A 24260-nucleotide genomic window follows, 5' to 3' on the forward strand; every position below is an offset into this window, starting at 1 on the left:
CCGTGAATAAACGCAATCATTCTCTCTGGTTCTCAAACAACCAAATCCTTACTCCATCAAAATATTGTAAGTGACACTAACAAGAATTAACTAGCTGGAGATAACACCGTGCCTCTTTGCAAAAAAGCTGACTACAGACAGACCATAGGCCTTGACTACACTTGACACGAAGTAGTCAAAATTCTAGCCTGTAAATTATCATCATAGCAAACGATTTGATTTAAAACACAATCTACCATTTGTAATCTACCATTGGCAATCTACTATGTATTTCTCTCAGGCACAGCCTAAACTACACCAGTTGCTTTAAATCAAGCATATAGTAAACAAGGAGACAATTACAGACAAGTGAACTGGAGATTAACTGTATAACAAAGCCGGTAACCAAATGCAAGCAGAGAGTTACATCATTGGAAGGAATGTGACAGACTACACCCACCTCCACGTCTGTCCATCATTAAACACCACGCAATCGTATATGGGACCACAGTCTTCGTACTTGTCATCTAGGTTCTTGAGCAGCTCCACCCTTGCATCTATTTCCTGTTTGGCCAGTTTTTCTGTCTAATGAAAGCATATCAGCCCATGGTCAACGCCTTCCAGCAGAGGAATATTAATTGGTATATAATAGATTAAAGGACGCATGACCTGCAGCTGGTCATGCCACAAATTCCTCGCCAAGCCGGTAGAGCGACGCTAGTCTACATACTTTTAATGTCCCAACCAGTTGATAACTAATTATTTCATGCACCACTAGATTTTCAACAAACTAAAAGCGCTTGTAACTATTTTTGATATGTTATACATTAGATGAAGTACAAATTAACTCAACTAGTTGCACTTAACAAAGAAGAAAAGGGTTGTGCAACATATGTATGTAAAAAGTTCACTTTTCGAAATGCTAAAATGGCAAAAAATATCAAAAATTGGTAAGAATGTAGTACTGATTGATAAAAGCAAGGGAAACCCTCAAGGCAACGAATCGTTGCACAGTCCAAGTAGTAGCGAGCATATTTCTTTACATTTACTATCGCATATCAAAAGGTTATTTACGTAAGCTGCAGAATGTAGTCGACATTAGCGCCAAGTTAAGACTTAAACTCTATATTTGCCTATATACATTGTATATAGTAGCCAATTATAGATGACAAAAATGCCGGACCAGTAGATCCAACAAAAATGAGTAGGTCCAACAAAAACGAGTAGGTCCAACAAAAACGAGTAGGGCCAACAGAAAAAAGGTGGTCAGCCTAAATTGACGTGTTTTGTCAGATCAAGCAAAACGAATATCATAGGTGGAAAGAAGTCTTCAAGCAATTTCAGCGGAACTATCAGCAATGTCCGTTATATCATAATATCACCTCTGAGCTGGCTTTAGGGCTGCACTGGTCGGCCTCATCCTTGCTCCTAAGAGCCTCTCCTAGCAACTTGTTATGATGCCGAGACCACTCTTCCTTTCTAGTCTTCTTCATACGATGCAAGAGGTCACTTGGAAAGATGGAATACATGTGCTTAACTCCTATGTGGTACTTGCCAGAAGGATTCTCCCAATCCGTTGGCACCTAAACAGTTAGGGTCAAAATTCGGAACTGAGTGAGCTGTATTTACGCAACTACATGGCAGCATGCAGCTGATCCATGTTAGGAATTGTAAACAGCCGTAAAGATGAGATAAACTCTGTACATTGTTTAGAGCGCTGGTACCTTGTACAGCCACTCACTCTTCATATGCTTGTTGAAAAATATAAACAGTTTAAAAATGATCTTTTGAAAATCTCTACACATGAGCCTAATATTTTGAGCCATGCAGGTCGTGGCAGTAGGAAAATGTGACGATTTGAAGCTTTCTTAGATATTAGTACTGTTAGAAAAAGAAACCTATAAATTACGCCTTCTCATTGAAAAAGGCCATGTACTTACGGTAAGAACAATATCTTTACTTATTTATGTATTGTCAGCATATTTGTTATCCAATGTGGACCATCAAAGATTTTTGATAGCAGTAATGATTGTGCACTGTTTGTATCGCTACAGTTTGACAAAGTTTGACAAAAACAGCTGCCGAAGAATTCTGCTAAGTTCAGAGATACTCCAAGTTTATGGCGCACATAAAGCTACAAAAAGGATTTTAAAATATTAAATCATTGTTAGAATTATCTGAAATACTTTACGACGCATTCTAATTTGTAATAGTAGCTGTCCCCCAGCTGTTGCACAGAAGATCTTGGAAATTAAATGAATTACAGCTTGTCCACACGCAGCTTGTCGGAAACGAACAAAATTAAATGAATTACATCGATTCAATCAACTATTATGTCGATAGTAAATTTAATCGACTATCTGATATCAAAAAAGTTGTGTCGTTTCCCACATTTCACACGACATGTTAGTTGCTGAAGCTGCGCATTGACAACACTCTGCCGACTTGTCGCCTATGCATTGGTTACGCAAACGTCACAATTCTTTGGTGTGTGTAGCCAGGCTCTAGCTCTGTATTTTTAAAAGCATCCCTTCCCATCCCCGCTGCATTACACCTTGTATTTTCAGCAAGTTCAACTAAATCACATATTCACAGCTGGAAATTTTAGGAGTTTCTATAGAATTCATCTAGCAATGACATATAAGCTTTGTAGGTCTGTAATCTACAATAATGCTATGGCTACGCTGAAGCTGCACATTTATGCAGTTGTGAAAGCCTAGGTATCGCTGTAAAAAATCAAATCAATAATCCAATAAAACTTCTAACATAACCGACATATTTGGAAAGTGGAACGCCGATTACTTGACATGGGCTAATGTGTTAGACGAATAATTAAAAAATAATTTCTGTGAACATAAGACTAGACAAGTGATTCAAAATGGCTGCAAAAAAATAAATCAACAAGCTAACCTGTTATTTGCAATCAAATTTTGCTTGTTTTTGTTCCTGTCATAGGCTCTTTTGACAGACCAATTATACATTTAAAAACACAGATCTTTCAAAATCTCAAGTTGCAATAGCACAACTACAAGAGTTACCTTGAGCTTTCTACCAGTTAGTCCGGTAATGTAACCATCCTTGGGTTCAACAACTGTAGATGTATCGACATCGCCATCTCCGGTAGCATCATAAAGGTCCACAATTTTGGTTTCTCCTAGTGTTGTACTCTTATTAGTCAAATAAAACACAACATATATTAAATTAAATGTATATATACATTATATATAGATATGAGAAAGATTGTATATAGATATTCTACTAGTAGTTGTTTGCAGAATTTAATATATATATAATATATATATATATTTAAATTGGAAAATTAAATAGTTCACTTGTCTTTCAGCTACTGTCAGTTTCCTGCTAGTGCACTTCTTCAGGCTGTAAACTTGTTGAAGTTTACATCCTGAAGAATGCACTAGCAGGAAACTGACAGTAGCTGAAAGATAAGTGAACTATTTAATTTTCCAATTTATAGTGCCCCATCCTATGTTGAGCACTCTGATTTTAGTTCTTAGTATGATACATTTCAATATATATATAATTTCATATATATACATTTCAATAATATATTCGGTAAAGCTTTTCATTTTAGTACAATCGCGTCTGATGAGTGCTCCGCACGAAACAAATTTGTAACGCAAATACTAAAAGTTTACTTTTTTCGCAATAATTTTTCCAATATTTCATACTCCACTAATAATCTTTTAGGTTTTTAGCGTAGAGTTCTCTTTTTATATGTTTTTGCACTTGCCTTTAGTTAATATATATATTTATATATATATATATATTAAATTCTGCAAACTACTAGTAGAAGTTTAGTAGGCTTACAAATAATTACAATAGAAAAGAATTTAACCACATTGCAAAGGAATAAAGACTGGTGCTGATTGGCTAAAACACATACACATGTACAAAGCAACTTTCCTCGTGGCCAACCCTCCATATGACATACAAAAACTTGCGCTGAAGGTATCGGTTGAATATGATACATTTTGGTTACAGACAGGAAGATAAATGTCTCGTCCTATCAACGACACGATCTTGCATATATATATATATATATATATATATATATATATATATATATATATATATACATCTTGTCACTAAATTTGCAAGTTAGAGAACAGAAAATAGTAGCAGCAAAGAAATTTGCGAATATTGAGAACCAAAAACTCTCAATATTTATAAACGTTATAAAGATTTACTTGCAAAAAAATTCACACTACAGTTATTTGGTATCAAAAGATTTACCATGTCTTACTCTGCTGTGTTGTAGGTACAAAATATGTGAAAATGTGATTACAAACTCTTAAAAGCTTAAAAACGAACAGTTAATCGCAGCTATCACGAAAACGCCATAGTTTGGAATCTCTTTATCTTGATGACGTTTAAAAAAACTTTGGTTATTGTTTTGATGCATTATGTTATCACGTGAATTAAAAGGCCAATAAAAGGCTCAATATATATAAAACTTCTCATAGTACTAGTTTATGACAAACACTTCGGAATCTACCAAAAAGCCCAAATCAAATACAGATGCTCACTACTTAACAGTTTTGTTTCGGCTTGGTCTAATGGTCTAGTCGTAATCTGATCATGTAACCAATAGTTCCTGTCAAACAGCGCGAATAATTTCTGAAGCATTTGTCATCTATCACAGGTGACCAACAGACTCGTCATGTTTATCAGAGGATGATATGCACTCCTTCGAGCTAAAGTTAAAAAATTAAACAAATTTTTATGATAGGTTTTAAGATATCAGTGCTCAAAGTGATAGCCTTACAATGATGATGAAAAAGACGCGTAAGGACAATAGACATGGTTTTATTAAATGCGTGAAGTATATTTGTGAAAATACTTCGATGGATGAGGTTGCATGAAAGCGTTAACAGAAGCCATCCATTCAACTATGACCCAGTTGAGCTGTTTTGGAAAGGGATTCCGATCTACGCGCTTTCGTGATGGCTGCGGTGAACTGTTCGTTTTTGAGCTTTTAAGACCTTGTAATCACATTTCCACATATTTTGCACCCACAACACAGCAGGGTAAGACTTAGTGAATCTTTTGGTACCAAATAACTTCAATGTGAATTTTGTTGCAAGTAAACCTTTAAATATTTAACGTTAAACGGTAAAGCTAAACCAGGTTGATGTGGAGCAAAATCGTAATTTCTGTGCCAACAAACAAGCTTCAAGCCTACAATCACCACAAAATGGGTGTCAATTTATACAATTTCTGAAAAATATAGACGTTTAAGTATCTAGACACACTCTGACCGTGTGAGCCTATGGCTCCACACTGATTGTCTCTATTTTCTACAAGGTATAAAGGTACATGGTATATGGGTAAAGGTACGTGTACTTTTGGCAACCCGAGCAACATAGAGAGCTTGCATTAAACTGTTTTTTCTATTGCTTTCTTTTCTCTAGTTGCATGTATCAATCCTATTCTGCAATTTCCAATCTCACGATGACGCACTAGTCGGTGATGAATTGTTACATAGATGTTGTATAGCAACTTTTAAATGAAAAAACTTTTTTCACAAATCAGTGAAAAAAATAAGCGTGTCAATCCTCATTCCATGGTTGCAAGGCACCAGCTCAATCTGTATAATAAATGCTTACCCACCTGCATACCACTTGCACCAGGGTCAACTCCAGTGTCGAGAATAGCAATAAGAACATCTCTCCCATCATAATTCGGATATTTACTAATGTATGTTAACGCTCCAGTTTCTTTTTTAGGAAGGAGTCCGTGTAGGGGAAAACTTTCTTCGATGCACTCAGACATGTTCCAAGCGTTTAGTCGCCTATTCAAAAGAAAGTTATACGGAAACAGAGCTGCGATGGGGTCTACATTGGTATCACGCGAAAATCTATGGTACGCTGAATCATTCTTCACGCATATAAAACTTTTGTTTTTAATTAATTGTAACACTGTTTTTAAATATTAAAAAATGCATTTTACCAAAAAAATTTGTTAGATGCAACTTATTTGTATGGTTTACACAAATGTTTTTTCGTGCTTTGCTAATGCAAGACTCTATAACTAAAGTTATGCGTCCGCCTTCGGCGATGTTATAATTATTTCATACGGTATATGCATCCTAGAGGCATTTGTCTATTATTATGAACAATCTTTCTTGTGGTAATCAATAGTCATATTTTACAATATGTTCTTCACAAGGTCTAATATACGTACTGTTGTTTGTACGTCAGATGGTAGATTGAACGCGTTGCTTAATGTATATACATTTTTAAATTTTAAGTTTAAGCAATGATATACAGCCCCCTGTGGGTGCTATATATCATTGGTTGAAGAGACCTTGCTAAAGTTTTATGATTACCTGAATGAACTTTTTGATATTGTAATGGATTTACTGAGCTGAGCTTTCTCTAATTATCATAAGTGTTCAACTATTCTTGGAATAGCCCAAAAGCCAGCTTGCGCAGAAAGCCCATAGATTAACACCCAGCCCTTGCTATATAAGCAAAGGTGATCCAGTGTTGAGCAGGAGTGTGTGGTATGTTTATCAAACACTCAGTTTATTCAAATTCAAAATGCAAGTGAATCTCTAACACAAACTCATTGCATCAAGCATGATGTAATGTAAGCATTGCAATAGGCTGTACATTCTACATAGGCAATAGGCAATACATTCTACCGAGGGGTAAGAATATGCAACAGAGAAGATATCCTTTTGAAGGAGAACAAGGAGCACAGAGCAAGTGATACACTGAGAGTTACGTTCATAATCTGCATTAAGAACAGCATGGTAACATTAACCTAGCTTTGTGTATACATATCTTAACATTCTTACATTTACAAATGTAACTGATTGAGTATTTATTATTTGTAACTCTTTTCAGCATTACACTTGATTGTAGTGAATTGTATCTAATTGTTCTATCTTTTCATGCTTGTAGAGCTTGTGCAAATAAAAACTCATTCACCAGATGTCTTGCTTGCAACAATTACAGTTGTGCATGAGAGCTATTATCATTCGGTATAAGACAACTTGTATGCAGAACCCACTTGTAAGAGGCTAGTCAGTGCTGACTTCCACAACAATATACAACAAAATTATGCAAAACCATAAAATTATGTGACATGCCTTTACAAGAATTTAGGCCTAAAGAATTCAGCAATTGTGTGAAAGTGCAAAGTGTAATAAGAAATTTTAAAACAGCGTCGTCCCTTTGAAAAGAAAAAATTTACCGACACTATGCTGTAAAGGAAACTGCCGCTTTCCTTTGCCCTCTACAAGACAGTCAAACAACTACACTACATGTTATTAGACTGACAATGATATATATATTTTGTAAATAAATATAAGAATATACATGCATGGCAATCAAGGAGCATAGGCTACATGCAGGGAGTGTGTGCTAAGGTAAAATAGTGTGCGATAGAGTAAAATCAGGGCAACCCTCGGACCAGGCCAAGCAGAAACTGATGCTTGGTTATAGTAGCTAAGGCACTTCCAATAATTAACCACACTTAAAAAATACCAGCGTTGTAGCCTATGCTGTTAATACAGACTCGCTATCTCACAGCTGATATCAAGCTGGGGATATACCAGCACAACCCTATCAAGAGATGACAATTCAGGCTCTGTATACCACAGCTGATAGCAGACTTTATATCCACGCAGCTACAGCAAAAACTGATAATTTAGACTTTATATCTCAGCCGATAGCAGACTGTGTATATACCAACGCAACCCCAGCAAAAGCCGATAATCCAAACTATATAAATTACAGCCAACAGCAGACTAAAAATACCAGTGAAACTTCAACAAGAGCTGATTAATCAGACTCCATATGTCACAGCTGATAGCAGACTGCATATATCAGTGCAATTTTAGCAAGAGCTGATATATCAGACTCTATATCACAGCCGATAGCAGGCTGTGTGTATGCTAGCGCACCCTTTGATCCATGCTGTCTAAGTTACAAAAAATAATGTGTTAAAAAATGCATTAGGTAATTAAATATATTTTCCATAGTATGTCTCACCATACTAACCAAATTCCGACTGCCTCTCAAATGTGGATGCAACTAGTTATATAAGCGGCAAAAGCAAACTCAACATATAATTGTTGGGCTAAAATTTGTAGCTCAAAACAACAGTTAGAAGAGCAACCGCTATTTACAAGTAAATACATGAATGAAAAATTTTGTTACATTTTTGTAATGCAATAATTAATATGAGAAAAAAGTTAATAACAAAACAAACAATTAACAAATATTTCTTCTCGACTCATGTGAAGTTTTCTGCTTGGGAGTCCAAGGGAGCTTGTACCTTATAATCCTTTTAGCGGGCACATTCTAGCCTGTATTTATTCTACAAGCGCTTTGGATACCAGTAGCAGCTGGCTTGCGTCGTAATTTGAATTACCAGGTTGCATATATAAGCTCAGGTTAACTCACGAGTTTGCATCACCCAACATGGCACTGAATTGCAAACATTGCAACTTCACTACCTGCAAGCCGCGCGCACTCCGCCGTCACGAGCAATTGCGTGCTCATCGGTACATCATTGACGACTGGTATTTCGACCAGCGTGAGAAGCTAGCCACACATAAAGTCTGTTTTCGCTTGCCCTGAAGCGCCCCTCCCAGCACCCTCACCACACTTCAATGATGTTGACCCCCCGTATGGCTGCTGGACGCCGCCAGTGCGTGAACAGCTGTAGCCTGCTCAGTAACTTCCTAATTTCAAGTAACCTAAGTAATCGCAATGCTTCTTGTATTGCATTAAATAACGAAACATATTCAGCTTCAGAGGTTGAGACGGCTACAGTATTTTGGCCTTTGCTTTGCCAGCTAAGAGCTCTACCTGACATTAGGAACGACATCGACTATCCAAGTCTCCAGCCCAGTTTGCATCGGAATAACTGATGGTTTTAGCTTCATCTCATTGTAGCAAAGTTTACTTGCCAGTGTTTCTTTGATGTAGCATATGATTCACTTTACAACAGTAACATGAGCAACATGTTCGATGTATGTTCAATGTCACAACATTGAACATACATCTTCACACAGTTCTGTTCATTCACTCCGTGACACCATTTTGTTCTGGTGAGTAGGCTGATGTGAGTTTGTGATACCCTTAGATTTTAAATAGTGAGTAAATGTTTTAGACATGTATTCACCACTTCTATGTTATCTCAGTGTTTGAATAGTTTCTCCAGATTGGTTGGCTGTATATGCTTCAATATCTTTGAACTTCTCAGGTGCTACCTCAGACTTCTTTCTCACAAAATGCACAGCATCTGGAAAAATTGCTTGTAACTGTAACGAAGTATTTGCTACCTCCAATTGATTCTGTTTTCATTGTATAAATTTCAGAGTGTACTAGTTCCAACATACGGGTAGCTCCACCATCTCCCACAGGTTTAAAGGGTTTAAGAATCATCTTTTTAGCACAGCTTTCACAGAATGGAATATCTATTGCAGATAGCTTGTGGCACAGACTATATTTCCTCTGCTCAGTTTTTTTAGAGTGAATTCGTTCACATATACTAGACGCAAATGCCAAAATCTTTGCGCTAGCAGTATTTGCATGATGAGTTCTTACACAGTCTAGGTTTAACAGCTTATTAGCTAGTAATCCCATGGCCCTAACCCGACCACTAGCATCTATAATCCAACATCGAGCATGGCCTAACTGTACGATGTAACCTTTCTCAGTGGCTGCTCGAACTGAAAATAAATTGCTTGCTAGCTGAGAGGCACGAAGTACATTGTAAAATGCAGCTGCACATTGAATTCTTCGATTGAGTTTTAGCATCACTTTCACAACATCACAGCGTCAACTGTTTGACCATCATCTAAGCTGGCCATTTCAATCTGTCCTAGCTTTTTTGTAACCATCAAAACATTCCTCGTTAGGTGTCATATGACACGATGCTCCAGAGTCAATTAGCCAGGGTGAGCTACTGTGCGATGACAAAGTGCAGTCATGATTAGTGATGAATGCAAATTAATTGTCAGGGCTGTCATTGTCATTTTTATGTACAGTTTTTCTACATTCACTTACTAACTGCATTCTGGCGGCGTCTGTCTTCTAAGCGTTCTGGTGACTTGCTGATAGGCTTATTACAGTTGTATTAGATGATAGGTTTTCTGGTTCTAGGCTGCTTTCTTAAAACCGATGCAGAGTCAGATGCACTAGCAGAAATAGGTTATTTTAGTTTTTTACTACGATTCAAGTCCTCATTTATTAATTAGGCCTACCGCTGAGCAAACTCAAAACTCAAGTTTTTTACTCTTGCTTTTAATGTTGTTACAGTATGAGCATGACACCTTCCTTTTTTATTATGTCTAGCTCTTTTTTTAGCTGAGGCAATATGCTTAGAGGTATTGCTCAAGCTGGAAGCTACACCAATTTGGCATCAAGAGACAGTTTTAGACCTGTTTCACACTCAAACAACACAACAGCTCAAACATCTGAAAGGATTAGCTGTACATCTTCTAATGGGTTAACAGTTTTTCTACCCAAGGAAAGGGGTTTTTCATTTATGCTGAATTGTATGATAGCTCAAATTTATCCATTATATGAACAGCACTTACCTCATTACAACTGGGAATGACACCTACCTCTTCAGGACTGGGAGAGAAGTATATTTGGCAAATCAGTTCATAAATTTCATGAGGAGGAGAACTTAATGGCGACTATGTTAAGTATGGCCAAAAAAAGGGATGCCAAAATAAAAAAGGTGTATCCCTATGAAAAAGGGATAAGTTGTTGAGAGATAAAACTTACCGATGAAACCAGTAGTCCTGGCAACTAAGCATATGCCGCTTTTACAAATTTGTATTTATAGGAGATTGCATTTTCAGAATCGTCAATCTGGTGAGATAAAACTCTATCCTCTTGAGCTTGGAAAGCCAAGCTCAAGTTGGACAATTGCGCCATTATTATTCATAGATAAACAGGAACAGTTTTGTACCATTTCTGTTTACTCCAGATGATTCGCATCAGCATATGTTATATTATGTCAGTTATTACAATTCAAAGCTAGTAATCATAATATATTTTGTACAGTTCCGCAAGCGAGTTCATTGCTGAACTGTACCATCATTTGAACTTTTTGACTACTCCAAACTAAAATTCTAAATACTCTTAGAAAAATTAACTCGGAATCAATCCGAAGGAACCAATAAGGTAGTGATTGAATACCGTCTGTGTTCGATATATCGATTTGCTTGCTCAGCATCACACCTACACCTAGTTCCTACTGGAGAAATTGCATGGCTTAATCTAGCCTTATTAGTAAGTGCACATAGGTAGTTTTTGCTAAATCCTAGATTTAATTGGTTATGGACCGAAACGTCATTCATGTGCTCTATTGCCACCAGCAACTCGATGTGGCAACCACACTTTGTCAGATGAGCACGTGTGCTTTTTCAACAAACTTGTAGCTAATTGTTATACTGTTCATTTGATTTTTTCAGCATTTTCCATAATACTGTTTTGAAGCTTGTCAGCCATTTTTGAGGCAATTAGTAGTTATTGATCTTTATCCTAGAAGCCAACCAAGACATGCGTCAAGCATCACGAAGTAGAACCAACATTTGGAAAATCGGAAAAATAGCTGTTGCTGCTGAACTGTGTTTTATTCTTGGGGTATACTACTACTGGCGCAAGATCAACAATTCACAAGGTATTGTTGTAGTACAATCATATTTGCATATCAATGTTTGGTTTTTGTGTCATTTTACTTTGTAACGATGAAACTTACAGTTTGATAAACAAATCAGATCCAGTAAAATTATGCAAAGTGTTTTGAAAAAGCAGCTCTGCGAAACATTAGCATGTTAATTAGGAACTGTGTGTATATGCGTCATCGATCTTTTCACAGCCATAGATGAAAATTTGCTGTAGAACTCATGAGTCAATAACCATACGCAATAGATAGTTTTGTACTTGAATTGTTAATTTTAAATATTTTATCAAAAAATATGGATGTTTTTGTCATTTTAGATTTTGTTTGTCGCGTTAGGTCGTCTTTTTGCCAGAATGTTTCAAGGTTAAAATTAGTAAAACTTAATCACTGTTGAAACGCTTAGGAAAAAAGATGCCCCCAAACCTCTCTAAAATTGATTTCGGTTGTCGTGCATATTGTTTATAAGTGATAAACATGCAGTCGCATCAGCATTGGGGGCTTATGTTTGCACAGGATTCCCAGAGAAAATCAGGATGATTTTTAATTAGCCTATCTGTAGCTTATTTGAAACATTTATAGTAATTAATCTGAATCTAGATTGGAAGTTTTATTTTAACAATCATGAGCAAATCAAAATCAAATATGTCTCAAGATATGCATAACACAGCTGCATGAACACAATAGCTGATGGCATAGTAAGAGGGACAAAAAGGAAATGCAAGGGATGACGTCATTTGTGGGGATGTCTATTTCTTCTGAGCGTTTTAACCGCGATCAAGTTTTATCAATTTTAATCTTGAAACATCCTGGTAGTCAGACCACCTCAAACATCAGAAACAATTGCAAGTGATAGAAAAACACGGATACTTTTCTGTTAAACTTCACTAAAGGTTTGTGCGAGTTTATCTTTAATAAAGGATCGTCATATTAAGATGAACCAAAGATAAATTACGGTCCATTAAGTAAATGTTGCTTTTTACTACAGTTGCTACACAGAATAGGTTTAAATTTATTACAAATTATTTAGAAACAATTAAAAGCAAATCGCATTGCTAATGCGGACATGATATAGAAATAGTGACAAATTATAAACTTCCAGTGCATGTGGAACTGTACTGTTGATCGCAGCAATAATAGTTGCTCAATAAAAGCGTAAGTTTAAAGACTTTTTAAAGACGTTTTAACTTTATATTCTCTCTATGAAAATACTTTTAACTTTTACCAAACTAACGTATCACGTTTTCTATTTTCAAGATTAGTCTAGTCTAAAAAACTACATTCAACAAAGAGGACATTCTGAACATCATAGACGTCTTGTGGGTAGATTATTACGCTGCCTAAACAAGAATGTTTGGCTCTTTATTTAACTGGTAGCCTGACTAGTCAGTCAAATAAAGGAGTCTCCGGTTCATCTCTCCATAAGACGAGTTTTGTACAACTTGTCCTCTTCACAGTGGATATTGTGAAGACTGCTGCCTTTAATAGTAACACATCACAATAAACCGAGAAATCTTTAGAGAAGTTTGGAACATGGGCACGGAAGTGTTAATATAAGTTATGCAATACTATCATTTGATTGGCTGGTCATTGTGATGTCATAGCCTTGCTATAGTATTACTAGAAGTACTTTTAACACTCCAATCTATTTTATCTAGTTCCTAGTGTCAGTAGCTCAGTAATGTGCCTCCTTATTCTTGCTAGAATAGAATGACAGTCATCTTTTCGTGTAAAAAAATATCATTCATCGCACATCCTTTACTTTAGCTGTTTTTGCCCTTTAGCATAATGTCTAATAACTAGCAAGGTTGTCGGTAGCTCTTCATTTGTCATCCCTTATATACGACAAAGATCAGTTCTCTTGATGGTTAACAACACATCAGCCAAACCATTGCTGTCTAAATACTTGTATCTCAACCAAAGTTTTCGATAGGTTGCCATAGAAGTCCAAACTAATGGTAAATGTTCTCGGTAAATCAACAATCATGTTGCAATTTAGACTAACAAATTCATATTTGGGTACTCAATAATTTAATCGAAATTGCTGTACAACATTACAAAGGTCACGATTTCCTCCTTTGATTTTTTGCTATCATAGCTGAGGGACCAGTAGGGTATTACTCAATTGTTATTCATCATCATCAGTCTGTGATGCTGATAGAATTTGTGCCACTGTTTACACTGTTGTATTCGTACTCAAGAGGAAACGTTATGTTGATGATAAAGATTAGGTATGTCAAAGCAGAATAATATAAAGGGGTAAAATAAAAGAGAAAAAACCCTAGTTTTTAATAGATTTAATCAGCTAATTTGGTTACATTTTATCACAGCCGTTCTACAGCGTATGTCAAATAATATCAATAGCGTTGTTGATAAAAAATATTTAATATTTGCTCGATCAATAATATTAATGATCGTTATAAAAATTTGGCATCGCTGATCCTTTACTTTCACTCGGTCTCAGTTTTGCAAGGTTTGTCTCGAAATAAACTGGTAGAGAATGATTAAAGCGTTGATACTTTCGCTAATATTTGACTGTAATTCTAGCAGTTCCATCATAAGCCTCTTAACAGCTTCTTTTAACTGAAGGTACAATCCAGCTGTACTGTTGCTACTCTCTGGACTGCCTAAACAGGCTTTATCTGCTGTTTTAGAATATAGACATTATTTATACGACAAAAACTCAGCAATGCTCGAAGCATACTACAAGCTTGACAGCATCTCTCCAGCTACGAAGAAAAGTATTAAGGAACATGACCTTGAAACCTGGCAGCGTCCCATCTCATACGATTCTACGTCTAAGTGATGATAATTGGCCGGTTGTTGACTTTTACCATTCTACAAGTACATGACATCCAGCCTTATCTGCGAGCAAGGAGTCTTCGATTTCACAGACTGCGTGTTACGATGTACGTGTGACCATTGAAGCAGAGTTTATTACATGGTTCAGGTGTTCATTGTTTAGTTTTATCTGCATTTTCTAGATGTTTTTATTTATATATGTAGTGGTTTCCACAGTTGATCTTCCGATGAAGATAGTGCCCTTTATAAATCAAGCATTGTACAGAGTAGTACAATGCTTGTACCGCTGTAGTGCACTGTAGTACACTGTACACTAGCTGTACACTTTACACTAGTAGTACACTGTACGCTAGCAGTATACTGTACACTAGCTGTATACTGTACATTAGTAGTACACTGTACGCTAACATTATACTGTACACTAGCAGTACACTGTACGCTAGTAGTACACTGTACGCTAGCATTATACTGTACACTAGCAGTACACTGTACATTAGTAGTACACTGTACGCTAGCAGTATGCTGTACGCTAGCAGTACACTGTACACTAGCAACTACTTTGGACATTTTTATTTGTTGTTATATCAGTCATCATTGTCGTTCTTCAACAAATAATAAATTATTTTCTAAACACACAATCTACATGTGTATCCACTGAGATTCTAAGCGTTAGCTGCTGCAGTCATTTGATTATCTTCGTATTCAGCATTTCTTCATTCTATTTTGCTATGGTTATTATGTCCATTCTCTGTAAGCGTTAAGGTTTTGCAAACCGATAATACGAGGGAGTCTGGGCTGTTCTTGAATGTGGCTTATCGCTGACTCAGCCACCTAGCAATCGCATCGAGAACTGTCTTGTACGCTTGTATCTCACATTTATCTTGTATATTAAGGTAAAGATTATTTGGAAAATTTCTTTGTACCTAAAATTCTTCGTAGGTAGGGACACTGGTATGTCAAGGTATGACCGTATATCCATTACCTGTAATCGTCAACTGTTTTGTTCATTTTCGTATTGATCTCAACTGCTTTATTACGAGCATCTGCTTTTCATGGCTGATTCATTGATAATAACTCTAGTTCTTCCTCTAGCTTTTCTAATTTAAACAATCACAAGCCAATATACTTTCTCAGTGACAAACATGTTTTATAATTCTATGTGTATCGGCATTGTGCCAGGCTGGTCGCATCCAAAACTATTCCAAAATGTGGCAAGTTAGTGAATTGGTGCAAACAGTAGTGTGACTAGCTCCTAAGCTGGATTTCCCTTCCAACATCCACTTGTGGCTTTGGATGGGCGGACAACACTGTTTTTCTATAAGAAAAACTTATTTGCATGTTTACAACTTTCCAATGGTCTTATAGCTGTGTGTCCAAGGTTTTTTGTTCTATTTACTAAAGCTGCCACAAGAGTTGGCTGCGACCCCCAGACATTGCAAAACCTACCCCATAAGTATCTGCTGGAAGTGCCATGAAAATGAGTCAGATTTTAACTAGGTCACTCAAATTATTATATAGCAACTTGAGTAAAACAAGTGGTTTAATTAGAGAAATATTACATTGTAAACAGACTGGAACAATCCACTCTTTATCAAAATGAAATTACTTCCACATTCCTACATTTTTAGGAAATATCTTCTCTGCCATTTCAAAAACCAGCCAATCAGATAAAGATAAAACTGACCAATCACGTATATGAGGAATTAAATTAACTTTTTAACATTAAGTGTGGTGCTAATAGAGTTCAGTCTGATGAGTAAATACACTGGAAGTTTTACTAACAGTAGCTGAAGGCTACTATTTTTCAACCTATTCCTCAACACTAGACCCTATTAAAACTAATTATACAAATATTTCAAAGTTTGTCTGTCTGTCATTCATCTGTCCAGCTATAGCGACTAAAACTCTCTTTCGTGATGGATTGGAACTCACAACATTTAACTCACAAATCTGCTAGCAAGCGCGTAACCACAAGGCTAAGCCAGTGTTATCACACCCATCGCTCTTATCATGATGAATTTGTTTGCCTCACTATATGGAACATCATGTTTTTTCGACCTCGGTACGTGAAGGCAATTTTTGTTACTTTTATTCCGCCATACCAAGTCAACAAAAATTGGTCTCTGTCTAACGCGGTCTTTCTACTTCTAATTAGCCTACATAATAAAAAGCGGCTTAAATTTACAATGGTAGATGAACTTTCCGAGCAACGCTGTAGAAATAATTACGGTCTCAAGCTAATTGTGGTTCCTTGTGCAACACAGTCTTTATACTTCGAAGTAACGGTATAAAAAATAAAAAACCGGTTTAAATTTACGATGGTAGATGAACCAATAAAAACAGTGCCATAGAAATAAGTACTAACTGTTTCAAACTAATAGTAGTTTCTTGTTTAATGGCCTTTAATAGTTTTCTTGTTTGGGTTAGTGCTAAATGCATCCTGTGAAAGTTTTGCTCTGCCAAAAAACTGTTTGTACACTAATATCGACTAGTTCAGCAGAGCAGAAGAAGAGTTGAAACCAAAAGATATTGTTGAAGGTATTGGACAACTATGTTTGTTCCATTAAAAGCAATAATCAGAACGCAGCTATCCGAGCAAGTGATGGAAATATTTTGGTTTTGAAAACTTTTTTCTGCAAGTAATATAAGTATGGCTTGTTTATGTCACTTGTTAATGAATATATATTTGCATTATTTGATTGATTATTGCTCTACACCTTATAAATATGCAGATTTATAGCATGTTATTTAATAGCATCCTTGCAGCTATCTCAACGCAGCTTATAATGAATCGATGGTCATAACTCCACTTCTAGCGCACATAGAAAGCTAGTTTTGGCTGCAAACTGTAGCAAACATATCAGTGAGTGCAATGAACTTTTATTCAACAATGTTAAATATAGATATAAAATAAAAATATGTCTTCAAATTTAGAATGAAATAAAAATTGAAAATGCTAACAAATTTCAAAGAAGGACACAGGCTATAATATCATCGCAAGTCAATTTAAAGCAATAAATATCAACCGGTAGAGATGTTTCTCAGTTTCTCAATGCACATTTATTTAGAAACATTTGACAAGTTAGAGGTGAGTTAGCACATTTATTGCATTCAACATGTTTAAGATCGGTCCAGAGGAAATAAGAGGGCAAAATATAGTCGACATTCACCTCCCCATAATAGGACTAAATTTATCTTCCGAAAATTCTGACGAGCCCGTTGAAAAATAGACCGCCTGTCTCTATTTGAAGGCCGCCTCCAATTGACTACCACTATTGAGGAAAAGTCGAAAAATAAAGCCCCATGGCATTCAATTAGAGGTTTTACGGTATCTTATGCGGCAAAAAAAAACACTCGTTCTTATTTTCATGCTCTACGGATAGAAAGTTCTTGAAAAAAATGAGATGCGTGTAGCTTGCTTGTAAAAGATTCTTGAAACACTTCTTTGATTGTCAATTGTTTTTTTGTTTCTTTCAGTAATTATTAAAACTCATGCTCTTGATCTCCTGTGTCTTCAGTAGAAAAACATCTCCTGTTAAACTCATCCAGTTCTCTTAAGGATCTCTGTGTATTTCTCTGCATTTCTCTCTGTGTCTCTGTCATTTCTTGAAAGGCTGTATTGAGTTACAAAACACGCATGAAACCTAATTTGCCAAAGCAATAGTTCACAGCTGATACAAGCTAAATAGCTTACAGTAAATAACAAATGCCTATTAAAAGATCAAAGATGCCAGCTAGCGAGCGTTTCTTATTAGATATGATTAGTTGAATATAGACAATCAATTTAGTTTTTCTAAACCGTGTTAATTATTATTATATATATTTCATAACTGAACCTGATAAGTTGATGAGGTACTTCTCTATATCAACATACCTAATTCTAACTCTTGTACTCTATGGTTTGCTCTTTGAAGTTCTGTAATAGAAACAAATTTCATTATGCAAGACACGCTCTAGTGTATAAAACTCGTTTAAACTAGTTAATATACAAGTTGCTAATATAGAATACAGTACCGCGCATTTTTACAATAAGTGTTGAAGAGTCATTAAAGCCTGGTAATGATTGCAAACTAGACAAAACAAAACTTCTACTTACTCCAGGTTTCAACTAAGCTGTCATACACTGGCAGCCTTTCAGTTCCAGGAAGTCAGAAGTCAATATTTCTATTATTAAAATCTATAGTTTTAAGTCCACAAACAGAGTTTGATTATTTTGCGACACAAAGTTGCGCAGGTGTACAAAATTATTAAAAACTCATTATTAGATGCGTTAAAAACCATCAAAAACAGTTAAATTACAATAAAATATAAATGTTAAAAGTACCAGCTAGCTGTTCTTTCTTATCATATATGATTGCTTGAATATAGACATTCATTTCATTTTACCTTAACCATTATATTCATTATTTTATAATTTAAATAAACAAGTAAGTTGATGAGGTACTGCTCAATAACAACATACCTAATTGCAACTCCAATACTCTCTGGTCTGCCCTCTGAAGTTCTGTAATGGAAATAAATTTCAATACCTTAAGACACCCTCTTTCTGATAAAACGTGTGTAGGATAATCTATACATGTATAAATCTTAGCGTTTGTGTATTGTCTGTGCTTCAATTTGTCTGGCTATAGCGATTAGTATCTAGCAATGAAGAATCTGTATCACACAAGATTTGATCTCAGAACCTTCCATTCAACAGGCAATAAACTAATCCTATGATCTATGTGAGAGGCAATTGGTTCATTGGGCGATAAGAGTCATTATCTAGATGAAAATATGTATAGCACTTTGCGCTATGGTGCAACATAACTAAAGCTTGCTCTCACGGCTCTTATTAGTAAGTTTAGCCATGCTAGCTTACTCACATTAGCCATTGGCAATATGTCAGAGTAATTGCAAGTAACTAGGTTACCTGCCACTGTTTATTAGCTGCTTTTTAATACCCATGCAACGCAGGTAATACAGCTAGTTAATATATATACAAGTTGATAATGTGGACTACAGAACTGCATGTTGTTACGGTTTCGCGAGTGTTGAAGATCATTAAAGCCTGATAATGGTTGCAAACTAGTATAGTAGTTTACAACAAAACTGTCAACTACTCAAGGTTTTAATTACGCTCTCATACACTGTCAGCCTTTCAGTTCCAGGAAGTCAGAAGTCAATATTTCTCATTATGAAAGTCTATAATTTTAATTCCACCAACAGAGTTGGTTTACATTTTAACAAGACGCAGTAGACATGAGGAATGTGGTTGCACAGATGTACAAACTTATTAAAAGCTCATGCTTAGATGCATTAAAAATCTTCAAAAAGTTGACGCTATATTAGTAAATTTAAACCACAGTAGCACGCATACATGTAACACTAATAACAGTTATCAAGCAGTCGAGATGCTGACCGTAAACAATTTATTTAACTTAATCTGGTAAACTTGGAAACTAAGCGTTTAAGGCCTGCTCGAATTACAGTGCATATGTACATGTATATTTTACAGTTTCGAAGAATGTGGGAGTGTGTATAAAAACTTTTAACATTTTTTTTGAACACTTTTTTTAAGAGTAGTCTTTTTAAGGATTCAAAACCATCGCTAGATTATTGCAAATGAATTTTAATTAACTCAAAATATTGAAAATAGATAAATGAGGCATTTGATGCCAATGCTAGAAAGGTTACTAGTTCTTAAATATAGCAGTTTGTGAATATTTTATAGCTTTTGATTCGCTACACGTTTTTTTTATAACGGATATACCGACAAAGATAATGTCAACTCTAAATTAGATTTTACTTTTTATCTAAGTTAGAGAAGGTGCAACTACATATTTTCTTATTTATTTCCCCTGAAAGTACCATTTTTTCACATTGATTCTCTGAGTTCGGCAACTATTCCACGAAAGTACGCAGAGAGTCCAGTAGATGTAAACTGATAGCAATTTTAATAGAACTGTAGGAATATGATTGCATGCACATGAATTATTTTACAAACATGTTTGCACACATAAATATATATAATTTTTCAATAATCTTATATATATGATATATATAATATTATATATTAAATATATAATACATATTATATTTATATTATATAATGTATTTTATATCATATGTATGTAATATATATTATAAACAATATATATAATATGTATGTAAAATATAGATGTACTTGTGGTTACACATATATACCTATGCGCTTGTGTAATATATGCATCTATGCCCTTATAAATACTGTATCAAATTAGCCAACTACTTCTCACACATAATCAAGTAACCTGTCAACTTGGAGACAACATAACTTATTTACTATCACAACATTGAGTGCAGTTACTTGTATTTATTAAGTATATTCTACTGTGGCAGTTACTAATACATTTTGGTTTGGTAAACTAAGTTGTATTTAGTTGTAAAATGTTCTGTTTCTCGTTATTTTAATATTCAGCCAAATATCTAATTTGTATCACACAATGGTCTATCATAGCAAAGTATTTTTAACCAATTCTTTTAAAATATGTTTTAGTGAGCAGCTTCTTTAAATGCAAGTTTTACCTGTCGTCTGCCGAGCCATGTTAGTCCGCTGTTCATGTACAAGTAACTCCAAGTCTTGCACTTTTTGATTGGCTGTACTGAGCTCTAAAATTGTAGTTGTATATTCAACAGTACCAAAAACAAAGCCAGTGGAACAGACAGCCCATTTAGTGAAGCATAATAATTTTTTTGATTTTACTTTTTACTTTTGCCCACGACTTTGTCAAGAAAGTTGTGAACATTAAAGTCTGTTTATTGCATTTAGTCTCAGTCTGTATTTGGGTTTTTATTTAGGCAACTTGGAGTTTGGACTTGAACAGGTTAGGTGTAATTAATTATTTTTAGAAAGAAAGTAATTAAGCATTATTTTTATCAACGTGGAACTCTCTGACTTCATATCATAGTTTATAACTAATTCTTTGTCCAGACAGCTTGGCGTCTGAACTTCACAAAATTATTAGTATGCTCTCACCATGAAGTGGATCAAATCATTTACAGTATACTATTATCTTATCTCACCTGCAGCTTGAGCGTTCACTTTCATATCTAAATCATCAACAGTTTTTCTTGAACTACTCAGTTCTGTAATATAAAGTAATGTGATTGTTCACAATATCTGTAGCGGTGTATTAGCTAAACCTGTTAGTGTGAATATGAACCTGTTACTATATGTATACATTTCAGCTGACCGTTTCATACTGTAAATTTCTTGTCTTGATATTCAAACTAGCTAAAAATAGGAATGACAACAGAAAATATGTTTTTCCTGCTTCCAGAAAATATGAGAACTGGCGGGTACAAATCAAAAGTAGATGAGTGTCTTAGAAAGGTGATTGCACCATTGAAGCTATTTAAATGAAATCAAAACCAATATAAGGCTAATACACCTGCTACAATTTTATGTAACTTTTGTGTCTGTAGACTCGACCTGTCCGAAGATATAAGCGTTTAAATGAGATCATTCTTTTGAATCGTAGAATTTTAGAATGTTTTTGATGTGACATATATAGCCAGCATATATAGTATGGGTTCATAAGTGATAAATATACAATCTCTTCTTTAGCCAATCATCAGCACAAAATTTTTATGTAGGTCATAGTAAATTTTATCCACTAGCAAACTCGTTGTCTGCAATCTCGAAGAATCTCATAGTTAGGGAAATTATTAATTTACTGAATCAGGAACGCTGAATTGACACGATTTATTGATGAACAACAGAATTTCAACAATACTTCTTCAAGTTCTCAAAGGTGGCTCAGAGTTTTTTGACAATCAGAAAGTTAAATATATGGGCAACTAGCCTCTGTTTAAGATATTCGTACTCCTTGGGTCTCTTCTCTCACTAGAACTAAGGTAGCCTCAAATAGTATATCAGGGTTTCGCTGGTTTTTGTGAAGTGGAAGATCCAAGAGATCTCAGCTGCCACTGGTGTAATTGATTTACAGCGACTCTTTACTACTCTCGAGAAAACCATACTAATAGATTATGTTAAGTCTTCATATAGTTCATTTTTAAATGGGTAAATGTATAAAGGTAATGTATGCGCAACTAGCAACTGCATGAAATAAGGCTTTAGTATGCTCTGCAGCTCTTTGCTCATCAAACCCCCTTTATATTTTTCATGCTGACAGGCTTCAAATTCTTTTTGAAACAGCCGGCTCAGTAGCAGTTATAGTCCTTTTGTTGTCGGCTAAGTAGCAGATTCATCTATTCCGTTGTTGACCTGAAAATAGGTTGGTCTCTCATGTTTCAGCTAACTGGCTAGCTTGGTTTGCTCTCTTCTCAGACAGCAAGTCGTGCTTCCAGCCAGATTACGAGCCTATATAATCTACGAAATATATCTTGGCACTATATTGTTCACTAACCAAACGTATAATGATAGGAGTGTAAGAAGTTTCTACATGTCTACTGTGTGGAAGTCTATCGATTATAACGGAGTAGAACAAAACGCCACTTCATACATGTTATCAGCCTTAAAGAGAAGAAGGTACTCATGTATCTGTACAAATACTATAATGACTAATTTTTTGTAATAATGACTGACTGAATGTGCCAAGAGCACAATTTCATTAAAATAGAAAAGAATAAACTAAGTTGTAAAAGATGCCAAAATGCGGTGTACCCAGTATGAGATATAAGGCTTGACCACTATAAACAATGAATAATCAGTTAGCACGCCTCTATTGAAAAGAGTTTGTAAGGTATCGTGACAAGCAACGTATATAATCTTAACCCTTTGTGTATTAAACTTACAATGTCGTAATAAGCCTACACATCCCGTAAAATCCCGAAAGAATTCAGTGCCAAAAGAATTCAGTAACAAAGAGTCAAAACTCAGTCTTTGATACACTTTTTTGAAATCCTCTTATTTAATTAGAAAGGTGCATTGTAATTTATAATTATGTTCTTGAGTAAGTATGATAGGCTTTGTACTACTATTTTGAGGCTATAAATAATGCTTATCAAACATGTGCAAGGAAGGAGTAGATCTGGCAACGATTTGATCTTTCGCTATAGAAAGCTATTCAATATGAACGCACACAAATATTTGAGCTGTACAAAAAAGGTTTGTTTGGAGGAAGAGATAGACTGGTCGAAAAGTAAAGAAGAAGATTTCAGGTCAAAAGAAAACGGGGAAGATGATGGAAGTAAAAAAGAAGATCGATAGAGTGAATCGGATAGGAAAGTGAGAGTGAAACAGCCGGCGTTGAAACAAAAGATAATGACGGATTTTAAAGAATAGCTAATTTGAAACCTTAATAATTACATTTTGATGACAGCTTGGCGGGAGTGAAATTTTAAATTCTTGGACAGGTAAGTACTTTTTATTACTAGTAGTTTTTCATAACAATTATATATTATATTAATATATAATATTGGCCATCATGAATGTTGCAGTTAAAGAAAAGAGTAGATACGGCCTTCAAAAACATGGCGATGCCTGGGCGCCTTTTGATGATAAAGATATTCGGCGAGTTTTGGGTTTATTTTTGCTTATGGGTATTGTCAAAAAGCCTACTCTGTTGTCTTATTAGTTCACCAATCCTTTGTTATCTATGCCAATTTTTAGTAAAATAATTCCAAGAAGTTTTCCATTTTACTGACCATTCTGAAGACAATGCCTGCAATAAATCATTTAAGTTGGGAAGTGTTTTTTGCCACGATATCTAACTAGTTATTTTCTGTTTTGTTGCCGTGGTAAATTTATATCTATAGATAAAATCTTGCTCGGTTGGGAAAAACGGCTAAAAGATCTAGAGCTGGATTAAAGTTATTTTCTC

At 35.3% G+C, this 24260-nt stretch overlaps 1 protein-coding gene and 1 long non-coding RNA gene across 3 annotated transcripts in view; one reads left to right on the forward strand and one right to left on the reverse strand.

Annotated features, from left to right (window-relative positions):
• Window positions 1–5785, reverse strand: part of LOC137401388 (tripeptidyl-peptidase 2-like) — a 58279-nt gene extending 52494 nt beyond the window's left edge. The window contains exons 1-4 of the mRNA XM_068087713.1: window positions 5611–5785; window positions 3018–3146; window positions 1362–1562; window positions 440–564 (exon numbers count right to left, since the gene is read on the reverse strand). Of these exons, the coding sequence (XP_067943814.1) occupies window positions 440–564; window positions 1362–1562; window positions 3018–3146; window positions 5611–5772 (617 nt within the window). The 5' untranslated portion in view covers window positions 5773–5785. The remainder of the gene's footprint in view (window positions 1–439; window positions 565–1361; window positions 1563–3017; window positions 3147–5610) is intronic.
• Window positions 5786–6042: 257 nt separating this feature from the next.
• On the forward strand, window positions 6043–15526 carry LOC137401783 (uncharacterized). Of its 2 annotated transcripts, none has more exons than XR_010979395.1 (3): window positions 6043–6077; window positions 11518–11652; window positions 14307–15526. It is a non-coding gene; the product is annotated as an uncharacterized lncRNA (long non-coding RNA). The 2 variants fall into 2 exon arrangements; XR_010979394.1 differs by having other exon boundaries at window positions 6067–6129.
• The last annotated feature ends 8734 nt before the right edge of the window (window positions 15527–24260 follow it).

This window comes from Watersipora subatra, chromosome 8, assembly GCF_963576615.1.
Source record: "Watersipora subatra chromosome 8, tzWatSuba1.1, whole genome shotgun sequence".
Taxonomy (NCBI): domain Eukaryota; kingdom Metazoa; phylum Bryozoa; class Gymnolaemata; order Cheilostomatida; family Watersiporidae; genus Watersipora; species Watersipora subatra.